General features: G+C 36.9%; 1 protein-coding gene across 1 annotated transcript in view; it reads left to right on the top strand.

Annotated features, from left to right (window-relative positions):
* Positions 1–18,984, top strand: part of ptenb (phosphatase and tensin homolog B) — a 165,204-nt gene that overhangs the window by 124,587 nt on the left and 21,633 nt on the right. Inside the window, exons 4-5 of the mRNA XM_072557834.1 lie at positions 6,523–6,566; positions 7,220–7,458. Coding sequence (XP_072413935.1) covers positions 6,523–6,566; positions 7,220–7,458 — 283 coding nt within the window. The remainder of the gene's footprint in view (positions 1–6,522; positions 6,567–7,219; positions 7,459–18,984) is intronic.

The raw sequence follows: 18,984 nt of genomic DNA, 5'->3' as shown, positions 1-18,984 counted from the left end.
AATGTAGCCTTGTTTTTCAGCTGTTAATAACTTATTCTTAAGATACTTTGAGGAATGGTATTTGATTGTCAGTGACAGCTGATTTAAGTACCACCGTTTAGCATACAGGGTTCTGCACTTTGGATTGATAGAGTTAGTTCTGATAAATTAATAAATTCTGATAAATCAATAAATTCCTGTCTTGAATCGTAATACTTCAGTTATTTAACTGATACCTTTTACAAAATAGATGACTTTAAATTTACTGGATGAATGGTCTAAGCCAAGGCCAATAAATCAAATTACATGCGAGATAAATTTATAATATCTCAAGGTTGATTTAGCGACTTTATACGGAACAATCCGATGTGAAAACAGAAAATGCTCGAAATGCTCAGTAGGTCAGGCAACATCTGGTGAGAGAAACCAGAATCATGTTTTAAATTGGGAATTTTCATAAGAACTGGGAAAAGTCAGAAATGTAATGGATTTTAAGCAGGTAAGGTGGAAAGACAGCAGTGTGTCTCTGACAGACTGGAATACAGGAGAGATTAAATGTTCAAAGAATTGTTGGTACGAAGCTTTTAGCTTTGATGGGACAAGGAAAGAAACAAAAGCTGTATCAGGAGAATTTGTTGAGAACAAAATGATGAAATCTCCCTTATAAAAGCAAAATGAAGAAAAATAATGAGAAGTGAATTTTCTAAAGAATAAGGAAACAGAGAGGCTGAGATTACAGTCTGAAATTGTTGAACTCATTGAGTCTAAAAGACCGAAGTGTCTAATTGAAATTTGACGTGCTGTTCCTTGAGCTGGTGTTGATATTCATTTAAACACTGCAGGGGTCCATGGACAGGGAGATGCCTGAGAAATACCCTAGACTTTTTGTAATTTACTCCCTTTTCATGTTTTTTTTTCCCATGGTCGTGCAGAGAAAAAAACACCTACCTTGTTAACTGCTCTCTCCCCATCATTCATGGCCCCAACCTCTGCTTCCAGGTGAAACAGTGATATCCATGTCCTTTGTTCAGTTTAGTATGCAACATTTGTTGCTCAAAATGTTGTTAGCCCTACTTTAGATGGTTCCTTTTAGGGACACTTATTCAGTTTTACAAGCAAGAGTTGAGTGTAGTGTTGGAAAAGCACAGCAGGTCAGGCAGCATCCAAGTAGCAGAAGAATCAACATTTTGGACATGAGCCCTTCATCAGGCATGAGGCATATGGGCTGGGGGAGCTGAGAGATAAATTGGAGGAGGGATGGGATTGGGGAGGAAGGTAGCTGAGAATGCAACAGGTAGATGAAGGTGGAGGAGAAGGCAATAGGTCAGAGAGGAGCGTGGAGCGAATAGATGGGAAAGACGCTTCTGCTTTACAAGCAGGACCCAAGTTTCCAGTAATTCTCCCATCTTGTCATGGTGAACCTCTCTGAACTTGGCTACTGCCTCTGCCCCTCCATCACCACCCATTTGTCATTCAAGCTCTGCTGTCTTCCAGCCAATAAGAGACCTTTCCTTTGTCCTTTTTTTTTCACCACTTTTTCTAAAATTGACCAGTTCTGATGAGAGGTCAGCATCTGTTGTTGTGGTTATTCAAGGCCATCATCTTGGATCTAGGATATTTTTGAAGGATTTCCCCATAATGTTAGGTGCAAACATCTTTCTGATTCATCAATGATCTTTCCTCCATTTTATGGACAGAAATGGACACGTTTGCTGGTGATTATAGTGTTCAGACTTATTTGTGACTGCTCAGTTGATCAAGCAATTTTTGTCTGCATATGGAACAATTTCCTCAACATTCCGACTTTGGCTGATGAGTGGCATGTAACATTGATACCACATAACTGTCACGTTTGACCATCTCCAGTAAGAATCAATCTAATCCATATCCCCTTGTAATTCAAAGGCATGGTAATGAGGTTCCCAAATTCAATGTTTTAAAAATTACTATTTAATGAAAACTTAGTTGGAGTAGCCAAAGAGTAAGTCAGAGGCTGGGATTTGTGCAGTGAGCACCAAATGACTCCCCCAAAAATCTGTTCATCGTCTTCAGGACAGATGTTGGGAGTATGATGAAATTTACCAACTTGTTTGGGTGAGAAGAGCTCCCATCAGCATACAGGCTCCACATTCATTCAAGACATTGCTTAGCAGCTGAGAAGTTACTGATATAGCTTTGTGCACCATTTATAAGATGTACTGCAGAGATTTGTCAAGATTCCTTCAACATCATCTTCTGAAGCCCTGACTACCACCACCCAGAAGAATGCTCAAGGCTTGGATGCATGAAGGCACCAAAACCTGAAAGTTCCCCTCAATATAGTATACTATCTGACTGGGGAATATATCACTCCATTGTGCTGAGTCAATATCTTGGAATGTTTTCTTTCGCAGCACTGTAGGTGTACTTACAGCATAAGAACTACAACAGTTCAAGAAGATGGTTCATGCCTACCTTCTCCGGGGCAATTAGTGATGGAGAGTTAATGCTAGTGTTCCCAACGATGCCTACATCTTATGATTTAAAACAAAAATGATTTAAGGGGAAGTTTTCACACCATATATTGAATTGTGCACTTGTCTACACAATATTGGTGTGATTTCTAGACTGAAATAGTGTTATTTAGTTGCGTGTTAGAGCTGTGTTCATGTGTTCATTTTTATTGAAACCCTTGCTTTGTATCTGATGTAGGGAATGCGTAATCTGTTGTGTTAATAAGGAAGTCATGGGCTGTTCTGTTTACTTTCTATATTACTGCACAAATTAATTTACCAGCAAACACTTTTTAGGAAGTTAAGTATAGCCATGCTTAACAATATTATACACGTTTGGATAAAGAAAAGCCCTATGTTATGGTATGTTGGGTGTTCTTTCCTTAGTTTTCCATGCCTCTGAAACATGCAGAATGGAAATCATTAGTTTCACATTGTTTACAGTTGATTTATGGGATAACTGGAGCAGTATTTTCTTTTGGGTTTCAATACCAGTGACACAGAATCATCAATTTGAAGTCATCATGAAAGGAAAGCGGCGAGCGAAATTTGTTGACGTACAGAAATATGGGAACCAGGAATACTCTATTATAGCCAGCAGCTGAGACTGTTGCTCATTTACAGGGAAACTTGGATAATATATTTGAACACATAGCAACACGACGGCTGGAGGAAGAGCGCCTCATCTTCCGCCTAGGAACCCTCCAACCACAAGGGATGAACTCTGATTTCTCCAGTTTCCTCATCCTCCCCACCTTCTCTCAGTCCCAACCCTCGAACTCAGCACCACCTTCCTAACCTGCAATCATCTTCTTGACCTCTCTGCCCCCACCCCCACTCCGGCCTATCACCCTCACTGTAACCTCCTTCCACCGCCCCTCCCCCAAGTCCCTCCTCCCTACATTTTATCTTAGCCTGCTTGGCACACTTTCCTCATTCCTGAAGAAGGGCTCATGCCCAAAACGTCGATTCTCCTGCTCCTTGGATGCTGCCTGACCTGCACTTTTTCAGCAACACATTTTCAGCTCTGATCTCCAGCATCTGCAGTCCTCACTTTCTCCTAATGTATTTGAAGCAGAGGAAGGCAGAGCAAACCTGTGGGGGCTAGTTTTAGATTGTTCTTACAATATGATCCAATCAAAAGTTGCTGAATTGCTGCAGATGTGGTTATGGGAGTGTGCTTTTGTCAGGGGAAAGAACCTCACATTGGTTCACTAAGGTAAATGGACTTTGCTGAAATATATTTATTTGACAAGCATCTGTCACCATAGTAGCTTTGGAAGTAAAGCACCCAACAACAGAAAAACATCCAATTCTATTTTTATCTTTCAAATTTAGGAACAAACATACTGAAAGGTTGAGGTGCAAATGCATAAACCTATGAATATGAAATGTTGAGATTGTGCTCAGTATTGGTGTTTTGCTCTTGGTTTTTATAATCAACCTCTTCAGACTGTTTTAACACACACCTGGAGCAGGTGGGATTTAAATCTAGGCCTACTGAGCCAGTGGTAGGGGCATTGACACTGTGTCACAAGACACTTTTTTTAGTTTGCTGGTTGATTTTCATGTTACTATCTCCTGTCTTAATCCCTAAGATGAAGGCATCTTCTGTAGAAATAACTGAAAAAGAGAAGTTTAAACTGTTGGCAAAACAATTAAAAGAATGAAATAGATTGGCCACATAATGAAGGATAAATGACTTGAAATTTTTTTTAATTGAGATCTTGAGTTTTTGTTATCAAAGATTTGAAGAGCTGAAGGTTAGATACTTTCCTGAATTCTGCAGAACTGTAATTTTGTTCAGCTAACAAACCTAAAGGTAAGAACAAATTACTGCTGACGCTAAAATCTGTACTGAAAACAACAAATGCTGGAGATCACAGCAAGTCAGATAGCATCCATGCATGATTTGATGGAGAATCATTTAGAGTCAAAATGTTAGTTTGCTGTCTCGCAATGATGTGATCTGACCCGCTGTGATCTCCAACATTTGTTGTTTTCAAACCTAAAGGTAACTTTTTAAAGTATACTAGCAAATGTTCTGTATTCCATCTTGATGCTCTCTACTGCCCTCCTCCTCCTCCTCTTTTTCTTGGGATTTTTTGTTGTATTAGTTGAATAAATTTATGTACTATGTTTACCTCTTTCCACATTATTGTACCATTGGTAGGTGCACATTGTTCATTACTTGTCCATATTTATTTATAAAGATTGTTTATGGGTCTCAGCTTGAATTACCATCCTTGCCACATCAAAGACAGATAAGTCTTTAGTGGAGTAGATGAAGTGTCTTTTGTGTGATGCTGAACCAGTTTACTTATGAACTAGATACTAGTTACCATGTTACATCAGTAGACTTTGTGGATATAATATCTAATTAACTTTTGAGCTGTGGAATTGTATGTGATGCTTGAAGATCTAAATATTGGAGAAGATAAATATAAACCAGTTCAGAAATTGGTATTTTAATTCATAAATGGAACTAAAAAGAAGCATTTGTACAATTGAGACTGACTTTACACTGGAAAATACTTTACGTCTTTAAAAAGAAAGAACAGGCTATGCGGTCAAATAATCTGGTGTTTATTCTCCACTTTACTCATCTGATCATATTTGGCTACTCTTAAGTGGTAGGAAATTTCATAGTTTAACCATTCTCTTTGACAAGACCTTTCTTCTGAATTGTGTGTTAAATTGATTAGAGATTGTTTTACATTTACAAAGCCTAGATTATGACTTCTCCACAAGAGGAAATAAATCTTCTGAGTACTCACTTTATCCAAACTTAATAATTTTGAACGCAGCTGTTGAGAGCTGAAAAGAAAAATCTGAAAAGAGGAGAACCTTAAAGTCATCTTGCCAGTTATGCAATATGATTTATCGCACTTTAAGTAGCTATATCTTAATGACAGAGGACATAAAGTAAGTTCGTTTTTCAAATACCTCCTGCAGTGATTAAAATCAAAAAAAAAGTAAGGCACCATTTATAGAAGTTACATTTCTGTGCTAGCGAGATTGCTTGCCATTACTCCACAATGAAAAGTTTACTTCAACTGGATTGGAAAGCCCTCACTTTTTTGAGGTTGTTTCGTGGCCATCATAAAATTACCCCAACTACATATCATTGCACATATTTAGTACCAGGTCTGTGAAATGAGGTGCCAATGTGATGAAAATTCTGAAGAATCAGGGAGATTTGAAATTCCTGACTTCTGGCTTTTTATTGTGTGTTTAGCCACCAGAAGTTGCTGCTCATTTACTCCTGAATAACAAATACATAAGTCTCTAACAGCACTTGAAACTGGAAGCAATGAGACTGGACACCTGGATCAGTTAATTTTCAGTACTAGAATGGTTGAATAGTATTATTTAAACTTTATGATGTTGTTAAGAGTATTTCGACTTGAGATGACTTAACAGTTTTCTTGGTGTCCTTTATAACTACCTGGCAAGTATAGAAACTACCCAAGGTTAAAGTATTTGAATGAGAAGCTGCACAGCAAATGCCTTTTTTGTAAAGCTAACTGGGTAGTTCATTGCGATAGCAAATTTTCAATATTGTGTTTAATTGTGCACCTGCCCTTGTTTGAAAATGCTGAATATGCACATAAATAATGGGGAATGGCGTTGGTCTTAATACCTTGTCCACCAAATTTTGGGCATTCTGCAGTTGCTGAAGGTCATTCACAAACATTTGGTTTACTTCTCATCAAGTATAAAATTCAATTTTGCTTCATAAATCTATACTTTATGCATTCTGCAACAAAGCAGATTATTTACCTTGAATTGCAGTTATAGGAAACTACAGATTTTGAATGGATGTTGAAGTCCTTAAAAATCTCTAGGAAGATCAATTGTCAGACTACATTAAAATGATGTATTCGGAATAAATCCCCTAAGTTGTCTATAGTATACATTGTTATCTGTGTGGTTTGCTGTATGTTTATTTTGTCTGCGTAAGCAGCATATCTTGTAGTGTGGCAAACTAGTGTTTAATCTATCCTGTTTGTACATGAGAATTAATTTTCTTTTCTACTTTCTCTTACAGATGTGCAGAGAGACATTATGATGCTAACAAATTTAATTGCAGAGGTGGGTTAACTATTGGAGGTAGGCATGCCAATAATGAGGTTCAGTCATGAAGTATTATGTATCATTTGCTAAATTAGTATTGTGGCAGTATTAAAAGACAGAATAAAGCTTGGGATCTAATGAAAGTAGTTGATATACATTTCAGTGTTTTTCCATAGGCTGGGAGAAGAAATGTAGCAAGAGTTGTGATGTTCTGTTTACCTTATAACTTAATAAATGATGCAACAATAGTACAATACTCTTAATAGGTCGAATGCAAAGTGTCTGGTGTGCACTGGAAAGTTGGCTTGTGTTTTTTTTTGTTACAAGAAGTATGTCACTTTCACCTTTATGTGCTAAAGGCATGTGAAATGAGTTAAATTTGTTGACAGAAGAGCTAAAATAGCACCGATCTATCTTAACTATAGTATATTAACAACTGAATGGTGTTATATTCTTTTGTTTTGACCGATATTCTTGTCAACCACAATTTACATTTGATGCAAGTTAAAATAGTCCCATAAGCCTTTCAGTTGGGTTTGTTACAGTTGAATCTTGGACAGATCTTGGTCAACATTGTGATATTTTATTTCATATGGATGAAGTGTAGATAAAAATATAAAAATTATAGTTTGCTCAGATTTCTGAATGAATTTATTTTCTTATCCTTTTAGTCGCACAATATCCCTTTGAAGACCATAATCCACCACAGCTAGAACTCATTAAGCCATTTTGTGAAGATCTAGACCTCTGGTTGAGTGAAGATGATAATAATGTTGCAGCAATCCATTGCAAAGCTGGAAAAGGACGGACAGGAGTAATGATCTGTGCTTATTTGCTTCACCGTGGCAAATTTCTAAAAGCACAAGAAGCCCTAGAATTCTATGGCCAAGCAAGGACTATAGATAAGAAGGTCAGTGAAAATGTTTTATTTCGAAACAATACAAAATAAATTTGTCAGTGAAGTTTTTTGTTGGAACACTGAAAGAATAAGTGATATGCTAATGCTCATGTGTATCTTTAAGAAAAATAAGATCCAGAACATTGGAAAAAGATTTGAAATGCTTTGCATTGAATTAATTTAAAATTGAGGATTAATTTTTGTAATTTCAAGGGTATTTTAAAGCAGGTTTTAAATAAAACTTACCAAGTTTATTATTTTGAAAATTTTAAATGTTGGTGAAATAAAATGGTTGAAATGTTTGCAGACTATCAAGTATTAAATGTATATTCTTCATGCCAGTCTTATCATCCTTTGCATATAACATATTAAATAGCTGTATCCGCATGAATGTTTGGCTGTTTCTGGTACTGCACTGCCAAAACAGGATTTGAGTTGTAATTTTGTCACAGAGATCTGGCATGTTTATTCAGTAACAAAACAACGGTGAATTGTAATTTGGAAATGATTTGTTTTTTTTACAACTGAAGAAAAGTCATTTTACATAAATTGAATTAGCCTATTTTAGAATCTTGGATTCCTTGTTTATATTGGAGAATCAACAACTTAGTAATATTACTAAGTTCATATTGTTCCATTACAGGACTATCCATTTTGTGAATACCTACTTTGAAATTGAGGTCTTCTGATTAGAATTGAAGTTGTGCTTTAATTTGTACCTTATCTTGAATAGTTAACCATGTTTGTTTGATAGAAAGTAGTTTTGAAAGGCAAGTTCATAGAGGTATCTAATCTTTTGTGTTTTTTTTTCTATTTTCTATCCACGCTCTCCTGTAAACTTATGTTCATTTTAATAGTGAATTAAATGGAAAGTTAAAAGGGCCACTCCCCTTATTAATTTTCCCTTCTTTATCTATATTTTCTTTAGTTTTCCTTTTATGTCTTCGCATTCTCTTTTTGTAGACTTGTCCCTGCTCTTATTTTAAACCACTTCCATGTTTTTTGTTTGGTCGTCTTGCTTTTCTGTCTTTGATACACCCCTGTGTAAATTATTCAAAGAATTGTTATAGCACAGAATATGCTGTTTCCTTGCCACTCTCAGCCAGTTCCATTGCCCTGCACTACTTTTTTTTTTCTCTTCAGGTCATTATTTAATTCTCTTTTGATGGCCTCTATCAAATCCGCCTCAGTCATTCTGTCAAACAGTACATTTCAGAACTTAACCATCTGTGTTTTAAAGAAAGTTTAGCTTCTTGTCACTTTGCTTCTTTTGGTATTTACCTTAAATTAGGGTCCCTCATTATCGATCCTTCCCTTAAGGGAAGCATTGTCTCCTTATCTACTTTTGACTGACCTTTCGCTGTATTGAAATCATGTCAAATCTTAAATCTGCTCTTCTCCAAACAGGACAGCCCAATTTCTTCAATATATCGATATAACTTAAGTTTCTTATCCCTTGAACTATTCTTGTAAATCTGTTTCTGTGCCCGCTCTATTGCCTTCACATAATTCCTTAGTTGTGGTGTCAGAACTGGATGCAATTTACCAGTTTATCATAGTATCTGTATTTTTGTACTCTCCCTAAATATGAAACCCAGACTACTTTGTAGAACTGCATTTCCACTTTGAATGATCTGTGTGCACGTTCATACAATTCCTACTGCTGCTCTACCCCTTTTAAAATTGTTCTTTTTTAAAAATCGTCTTTCTTTATCCTTTGTACCAAAATGCATTCAACTTCTCTGAAATTTTATTAAATAGCACCTTTTTTTAAATTAAGTTTTCCATTTGTTTATCCCTCAGATAAAAAGTTAGTCACTCAGTGCCAGTTGGGCATTGTCAGTTGAGTATCCCACAATGCAACACTTGATCTTCCTCTAGTATTACCAAGATTTGTGCTTCTCAAGACTGTTGCAAAGTTTCTGTGTCACTTTATTGGTAACTGCTTAATTCTGAACTTATCTCAATTAGTCTGTGTAATATGGACATTGTCCTAATCACCAGCAAAAGTCAACTCCTGGTTACTAAATTTAAGGTTATAAATCATTGGTCATTTTCAATTATTATTGCCCAATATAAGTCTCTAGTTTCTTTGTTAGTTAACTTTCAATGTTTGTCCCCTTCATTTTCTGGCAAGCAGTTCTAGTTGTGAGAATTCTCAGGTGTAGGACCTCATAATGCAGTTAGCATGTGCATTTGAGCAAGCTCCGTTCAGATAATGAATTAGTTGTAAAGAAATATCATCCAAAGTCTGTGTTAACATGCACTGATTGATCTATTTTGCTCGTTCGTAGGTTTGGCAATAAAGGGCGTATTGGGTACTTGGGGTCAGTCAGGAACTAGCCAACTACCAGTTTGATTTTCAATGACATAGCTATGGAAAATTCACCAGTGTGTTCTATTTTTAAACTGGTGTCGAATGCTTTTGTTCTCTCCATTGTTGTCGTCAAAATTATTCAAGATGGCAGTTTACACACCAGATCACTATCTCATGTGTGGTTTAATACTGTTAGTTCACAAGGAAACCCCACAATGTCAACATGGTTCTATTATTTGCATAAGCCTTTGAGTCAGGTAGTGGGGCTTCAAGCCCTACTCCAGGGGTTTGAGCACAAAATCGCATCTGACAGGTCAGGAGTGGGAGATTGCTGCTCAGCTGGAAATGACATTCTTTAAGACTGTACACTCAGAACAGATTCTGGTGTGGGGCACTTCTCAATTATCAGTGCTACCTCAGAATGACTATATCATGTTACCTGTCTTCACTTGTGGTGCAAGAGTTGCCATCGCAATATTTCAAAGGAGATTATCTAATCATTTATTTTTTTCTTTGCAACTGAGTTGCTCAAGGCATACGGTGGTTTTATAGAACTGTGTGCACACTTTCATCCTGGAAAATGACAAGGGGGGGAAAGGAAGAGTTTCTGTGCAAATGACCGTCTTGGCCATCAATGTCTGGATGTCTGGGCTTGCTTGTGGCCCAGCATATGTAGATATGCTACAAGAAGTACAGAGGAACCTTGATTATCTGGTATTCCATTATCCGGCAAGATCGCAAGGCAAGACGCTTGGCTAAACTGTGTTAAGCGGCATTCCATTATCTGAATGTTTGATTCTCTGACAAAATACTCCTGGCCCATGTTGTTTGGATAATCAGGATTCCTCTGTACATCTAAATTGTGAATCTATGAGCAAATACATAAGGATAAGAAACAATTTTGTTTATTTTGTTCAGCTAGTTCTATTTTGACATGCATTGTTACCAACTCCTTTATGCATTGCTACTTAATTTTGCAATATTCATTTCATTAGTCGTCAACTTTTTAACAAACCCGCTCAGTTCATGGAACTTTTTTGCATTACTACTCAGACTTGCCATGTTGAGTCCACATCTCACAAAGAGAGATTCAAGATGAATCCAAAACAGCTATAATTAGTGTCAGTAACTGGCATATAAGAAATGAGAAGCCCTTGTAAAGTTATATGGTTTAGTGTGAGTAGCTGCACTACAAATCATTGTGGTATTTACTTGAATGATTGGCATTCATGTTCATGCATCCCAGACATTGTTTGTAACAGTTTGCTTCCAAAGAAAATATTCTTCTGCTTTTACCAATCAATCTGCAATGTAATTTGAGTGTTATCTATGGTACAGGTGGAACCAATGTTTACCCTTGTCATCCCTTGGCTTGCTTCTTCACACTTTTGTGCTAAAATATTTGGAGCTGAAGCTAGCACAGATGTCCACTGAGGCCCATGCACTCCTTAGCAGCTTTCATATGTTGACCCTTTTTTGTAAGCGAGGTCTCAAAGCACCAAGATTTTGAACCAACCAAAGCTGCCACTATCATTCAAATTTTATACAAGGTTTCTACAAATTGGAAAACTGAACCATTGCAATCTCTCACCTCAAGCTTACTACATGACTGTCAAGTGGGCCCTCTTCAATGAAAAGTATTTCCAGCATTAAACATTTATATCATTATTGTCTAATATAAAATCACTTCCTTTGAAAGTGTGCACTGTGGAATTGAAAACCTTTGTCCACAGAGAGTACCGTTGCAGTTTCAGTTTTTTAAGATGGTGAATTGACGTCAAAATTTTGTTTCATAATGTTTAAAAAGGGTACCCTTAAAAGAATATACACTTTGCTATTTAAGTTACTTGCACCAGAAACAGTTACTGTCTTTTTTTGACATACAGAAGATTAGTGAAATGCATGCATTAACAATTGATTACTCTAAATATTTACATGTGAATGCAGAAATCTTCGAGCTATTGTTCTTTTCAAGAAAGTTTAAGTTTAATTTTACCTCAGCAAATTGTATCCACTGGTAATAATATCATCTTTTGGTATTCTTGAAATAAAATCCATAGTTTGATTAGTGAATTTTTTTTGTAGACTCATTACACAAAGCTTGATGGATAGTTGCGTTTAATGCCATGCGTTACCTTAAGACAGCAGGGAGCTTTTGATTCCAGACTTTTTGTAAGGTAATAACCTTGAGCAGAGTGTATTCTTATAGTAAGCATTGCTGTCTTTACTGAGTCTTTCAGGTCAGTTAAATTTTGGAAGTTCCGCAATGCCTTGATGTTTCCTTAGATTACCACAGCCAGTTGTTGTTTTTGTGTGTTCAAATTTGATGTGGTAGTTGGGGATGAGGAATACTAAATTTTCTACTAAAGGCATGATATTTCTCATTTAACTTTTGCTTAGGAAGCTTTTTTCCAATGAATCCTGCATTGCTCTTTCTTTTCTGATGTGGCTTGGAGTTGATCGATTGTTCACTTTTGGATGATATAGTGCTTTTGCTCTTGTTTGGAATTTCACTGCAGCTTCCTCTGGCCAAAGAACTAATGGCAAGGTCCAGAGCAAGGAAGGCTACTTTGACTACGCAGGGCATGAAATTCTGAAAGCAACAGGTATCAAGGTACCCACCATGTATTAAAATGAGATCTCAGTTGTTCTGCAAACAAATGTTTCCTCAGGCCATTGCAGTATGAAGATATTTGTGATATAACTTGAAATGTTAATGCATGAAATCTGTTATCACTTCTGGCCATCAGTAAGACTAGCACAGCTTTAACTGTAAAATTTGATCTGTTAATCTGATCTTAATAGAATCAGATTGAAGCAACACAGAAGGAGGTAATTCATCCTACTTCGCTTGCATGGCTCTTTAAAGAGCAGATCACTAAGCTGCATTCCTATACTTTCTCCATAGCTGAATAAATTTGCATCTTTCAGCAGTTTATGAAATACCCTTGTTATCCATTCATAACGAACCTGCTTCAACCACCCTTTTGAGTCATGATTTTCAAAATCATGCACATTGCTTTTTTTTCCTAATGTTGCTTCTAATTCTTTTGCTAATTATCTTCAATTTATGTCTGCTGGTTAGTGATTCTTCTGCCACTGAAAACAATTTCTCCTGATTTACTGTCAAACCCCTTGATAATTTTGAACTCCTGACAAACCTTAATTTAATCTTCTCTGCTTTTTGGAGAAGCATACCTTTTTTTTTCTCTGATCTCTCCACATGCTAAAGTCTTTCTTTCATGTAACCATTCAAGTAAGTCTCCTCTACTTCCCCTCATAATTCCTGAGCCTCTGTCTGTGCTGTTTCATTCTTAGATCCTATGAAAACTAATAAACCACATTTTAAAGTCAAAGTTACGTTGCTTATAACGCCCTGCGTGGGTTAATCATGGTTTCCCAAGCTGAGAATTGGGACACGAAGTAGGGTCAAAAGCTCCAAGATCTCAGCGGCTAATGTTGAGATTCCCTCACCCTGTGTCACCACACCAGTCCATCATGACCTGTCATCCCCTTTTCCTCATCCCTAATCTGTGTCCCTGCATCCTCTGGTGACATTGGAGAAAGTGAGTACTGCAGATGCTGGAGATCAGAGTCAAAAAGTGTGGCACTGGAAAACCTCAGCAGGTCAGGCAGCATCCAAGGAGATGAAGGGCTTATGCCCAAAATGTCGATTCTCCTGCTTCTTGGATGCTGCCTTTTCCTGCTGTGCTTTTCCAGCACCACACTTTGACAACTCTGGTAATATTGGCAATTTGCAGTCACTGAAGTCACAGTAGGCAAAAGTCAGGAAACACTGCATTAACAGTTCAAGGTACAACTCTGTCATCTTCATACTGTTGTAGTCTGTGGAGAGATTTGTTTGCAGAACAATTATAAAATCTCAGCCCAACCCTTTCGTTTGAGTTTTAAAATGTGGCATCTGAAATTGGCTATAATACTAGAGCTAGTGTTTTATGGACATTTATCATATAACTTCCTGCCATTTGTATCCCTTTTAATAACATTTTCAATTTGTCCTTCAACAACTCTGTTCTTGTATCCCCTTTAAAAGTCTGTCTCAAATTTCAAATTACCTCTCTTCATTCTTGCCAACAATCTGAATCATTTCACATTTCCCTGCGTTAAATTTTATCTGGTATGAGAGTCGAATTCAGCAGTCAATTTGTTATTCTGCAATTCATTATAATCCTCATCCCTGTTTATTACATTACCAGGTTTCAATTTTTCTGCAAACTTTAAATTGTACCCTGTACACCAAATTCAGTGTCATCTACATATATATGGGAAAGAGAATCAAACTTAGCACCAACCCTCTGGAGACCTCAACCCTCCACAGTCTGAAGAACTACTGTTCATCAATCCTCTCTGCTTTCCATCCCTTAAAAATTTCTTACCTTAAGTACCTTTGGCTCTTTAAATTCTGGATTTTAATTTGCTGAGAAACCTCTTGCATCCTAGTTTATCAAACACCCTTTGAAAGTCCAAGTATGCAACTTTAACTGTCTTCTTTTGCCCTCATTTAATTCAACAAACTCAGTTGAATTGGCCAAATGCAATATGCCTTTACACATCCCTTTTTCCCCCACCTTGAGGGACCTGTGCCTAGTTTGTATTTAGGCTCTTCTATCTTTGAAGATCTCTCATTGCTCATTTACTATTAGACCTGTCATTCTTGGATTGATACTGGGTGCCAATAATTTGGATCTTTTAAAGTTCAAATAATTTGGTCCTAGATTAGCTTATCAAAAAGTTTCCCACCAGCAATTAGACCAACTGAACTGTACAGGTCAAGGCTATCCCTGCCCCACTGTTTAACATCCTTTAGTCCTCTTGTGCTACTCCTTCATCTTAGATGAATTGGAATATTTTAACAAGAGCTTCTGCAGTGCTTCCATTATCAGTCTAGTTTACATCTCATCAATACTGGTTGTGTTTTCTATATTTTGTCCCATCTATAATATTTAAATTCACAGTCTTTTTCATTGTCATTGGCAAAACTGTTTTTATTTGTGAAGGCAAGTACAAAGTACTCGGCATATCATTTCCCTTCACAGGATCTTTTTGTCACATACCTGCTGAAATCTAGCTTTCAGTGTCTTTTTACTGTTTATGAATTGTTTTTTAAACCACCTATTCAAACTGACGTACCTCAATGGGAGATAGGACTTGAACCCAGACTGTTGGGCCGAGATGTAGGGAAACTATCATTGTTCTACAAGCATCCTTCAGGTGGGATTTGTACAGGATCACAAGTAAATATAATATCTCTACACCACTATGACCCTCTATGTTTATAAAACAAAATTCTTTGTTAATCTAGTCTCATCTGATCTTTGCTTCTATTTTCATTTTTCCTCTATTTGGATATATTCTTGGTCCTCTACAGAATTAGAAACCTGACGATAGTCATAGAATCCCTACAGTGTGGAAACAGGCCATTCAGTCCAACAAGTCCACATCAACTCTCCAAAGACACTCACCCTTACCCTATCCCCGTAACCCTGCATTTCCCATGGCTCATCCACCTAACCCGCACAGACATGGAGAATGTGCAAACTCCACGCAGACAGTTGCCTGAGGCTGGAATTGAACTTGGATCCCTGGTACTGTGAGGCAGCAGTGCTGACCACTGAGCCACCGTGCTGTCTCTAGTCTCATTATCTATCTTTTCCCCACCTTGTGGCACTTGTATCTAGTATGTGTCAGGACTCTTCTATCTTTTGAAGACCTCCCATTACTCATTTACTATTAGACCTGTCATTTTTAGATTGCAGTCCACCTAGGCCAGAACCTTTTTACCTCCATGAAATTAGTTCTTCCCCAGTTGAGTATATTTCATATTTGATTTTTCCTCGTTCTTTTCCACAATAATATTCTGATCACTTTTTAAATGCTCCACCACCATTATATGTTTTACTTGCCTTATTTCGTTCCCTGGAAATAAATATGGAGTAGCTTCTTTCCTCATTAGACTGGATCAAAAATGTTCGGTTGTGTCGATCTCAGCAATTCCTCCCCTTTGTCTAACATTGGTCAGTTGAGGTTCCCTCTTTACCATTACCATCAAATTCTTGCATCTCTTTGAAATTTTCCTGAAAATTTGCTGCCCTAGTTCATTCTCACCATTTAATTACATGACTGTCATACTTAAACTGTATAGAGCCAGACCACACCTTGGGTAAGTACTGTGCATATTTCTGTAAACACATCATAAGGGAGGCATTTAAGTTTTGGGAAGGTTTCATAAAAAAGCCGCAATGCTGTCAAAAATATGAGGAAGAAATACTGGCGGAAGCTGAAAAGGAAATGTGTTCACAAAGGTACATAAACAGTAAATGTAAATCTTGAAAAAGAAACCAAGGGCCAACCAAAGAAGGAAATATTAGGAGGGATGAGAAAAAGCTATCAGAAGTGGGTTTGACAAGATTTTTAAACAAGAGGAGTTTTGGGACATAATTCCAGTTTGTGGAACACAGGTGATTTGTCACTAATAGAGGTGTGAAGGGAGGCAAGATGATGTATTAGGCTAGTCAGGAATAGTGTGCTGGGTGTTGTATAGGTGAAGAGGTTTAGAGGTGGGGAGTGAAGATAATAAGAGGTTTAAATACAAGTATGATGAGTTTTAAATTTGAGACATTGGGAACCAAGAGCTAGTTCAATTTAGGAAGAGCACCAGTGTTCAATGAGAGGAATTTGCTGCATGGAATGTGTATAGAATATGCAGAAATTATATACTAATTTAAAAAACCGTTTCATGTCTATTTGGAATGTTTTTGGATGATCGAACTAAGATGTGTTGAGTGACCTCCTCACTGGTATCTGTCTTGTCATATTATAAATATTTCCTCTTCCTGCCAATATTTCCAGCACATAGCTAGCAGCTCTAGAGCATAATCACATGTAATATTTAATGCGCTAGTGTACTTGATCTACATTTTATTCATTAAACATACTTATTAATTTCAGAAAACTTATCAACAGTTTGAATGGGATTGAAAATAATTAGTCATATCTGTGCTTCCTCATTAGTCAGCCTTTTAAGTCTGCAACTAATTACATTGCTTTGTTAAGGCTTGATTTGGTGTGCTTTTACAGTCAATTTATCCCGTAAACTTCATGCTGTGGCTGACAGTGGGCAACAAAATTGATCGAAAAGAGAAACTGGGCATAGGATAGCTGAAACAGAGTATAGTTAACAGGACTGGATCAATAAGTAAGGTAGTTGAAGACACTAGGGTAAGTTGATTTGATTCTGTTTTCTGGCAATAATTTATACCTTTGACAGAAACGAGGAGAAAATATAATTTGAACATAGATATTGAGTGACAGTAGAAGGACAAATTCAATGTCACAGGTGAGGTGAGAGATGATGGTGTATACCATAAAATAGGTTCTCAAATGATTAGCATGTTGTGCAGATATTCTTAATGTTAAATAATGTAATGCAGGGATCATTTAAGTGAAAAGTGGATCCACATATTGAAAATTATGTGCTTAAGCATCTTGAAAGCAAATGTGTCCATATTATAAAATAAATAAAGTAAGCTGTGAAAAAAAAGTTAATATACAACTCACATCACTCGCTTATTGTTGTCATTCTTGCTACCAAACGTCATGTAGAATATTTGAGCATTTTATTATACTTGCATTTCGCACAACTTACAACCCAGTTTTCTTTAGTATTGTTAAGTATGTAATGCAAGGTTCTTCCGGAAAGTTTGAAGCTTGAAATGGTTCTAAATCTTCAAATATTATGATTTCACCTAATGGCCTAATGAGGAAAACGCCATTTGATTTGATTTCAGCTATTTAGAATGGATGAGTCCATATTCCTTGACTGATGTGTACTAAGTTGGCTGATTATAGTTAAAGCAATAGGTGGTGTGCTGCAGTAGCCCTCAAGGGCAATTTTTGGAGGTTTGAAGGAGTAGTAGTTTTTATTCCAGTTGGAATTTTGTTGTTTGTGGCATCGGCTGAATACGCTCTGTTGTTGTTTGGTTTCCGTGCAGAATAACCAGTTGTTTCAAGTTCAATGGTCACCTGATTTTAGTGAAATGTTGAATGGTTTATACTTTCTGGGAGAGGGGTTAATAAATATTTATACAATGTATCAGTATTCCCTATTCTCTTTCATGAGAGTAATGATTTATGATACTGTATCACAACTGAAACTATTACTTTTCTACTTTGGTGAATTGCTGCATTTGTGTGTGTTGGGGCAGTGGTGCCACACCAATTGGCCAAACTGCAGTGGCATTGCATTACTTTCATACAGTTTTAAATTGTGCAGTAATACAAGTTCAATAAATGTCATATTGTAGACTAAATGCTTCTGTGTATTTCTCGTCTCATTTGTTCCTGGGTTACAGAGAACCTATGAAATTGGGTCCTGACTTAAATTTTCAAATTAATAACCACTGACACGTGAATAGAGAGAATGCATGTGGGTTACAGCAGTAAACAAGTTATGGTCATTACACCCTTTGAACTTAACAAAGCATGCAAGTTCATTTTAGAATAAATCTCAATGTGAACTATTTGATTTGGGGGAATAAAATACTGTAGCTATTTCTCCTATTCACCATCTATGCTTATGCATGCTGATCACAGTTAGGATATTGTTCCATGATCATTTCATCTTACAACTAAAACTGCTGCTCTCCCGCTTTGATGAACTTTCATTCCCGATGTATTAAAATCCACATGAGGCTTTTGTTAATGAAATATATTTAGAAGAATATCTTAATTTGACATTCACCTGGCTATGAAAGCACCTTTTCAGAAAAAATGATTGGGCATCAGCACAGGCTGTGGTTCTAGGTGACTACCAGTGACCATCTTTGCATTCAAAGTATGGCAAGGACTTGGCTTAACTGTGGTTACAGTGTGAATAGCTGTTGCTGTGTAGTTCTGCTAAGGTGAATACAGTTGATTGTTATGAAAAAAAATCAAAGAAATAATGCAGAAATGTTCAGTATTTTTGAGACAGAGTCCAGCTTTCATTACTTGACTGATGTAGAGATGTTCTTCTGTGGAGTGCAAGAAGGGATAATGATTTCCAGTGTTCCATTGAAAGCACTATGGTATCAGCTAAGGCCTGTTTGTGGAAATTGAGCAGCGACAGACTCGTTAGTAGAAGTATGGTGAGAGGACATAATGAAATAAATTACAGTACTGGCACCTATACAACAATGTGAAAATTCACACAGGTACATCCC

The sequence above is a fragment of the Chiloscyllium punctatum genome, chromosome 38, assembly GCF_047496795.1.
Source record: "Chiloscyllium punctatum isolate Juve2018m chromosome 38, sChiPun1.3, whole genome shotgun sequence".
NCBI classification, from domain to species: Eukaryota; Metazoa; Chordata; class Chondrichthyes; order Orectolobiformes; family Hemiscylliidae; genus Chiloscyllium; species Chiloscyllium punctatum.
The sequence above is the reverse complement of the archived record's forward strand: the minus strand, read 5'-3'. Positions and strand labels throughout refer to the sequence as shown.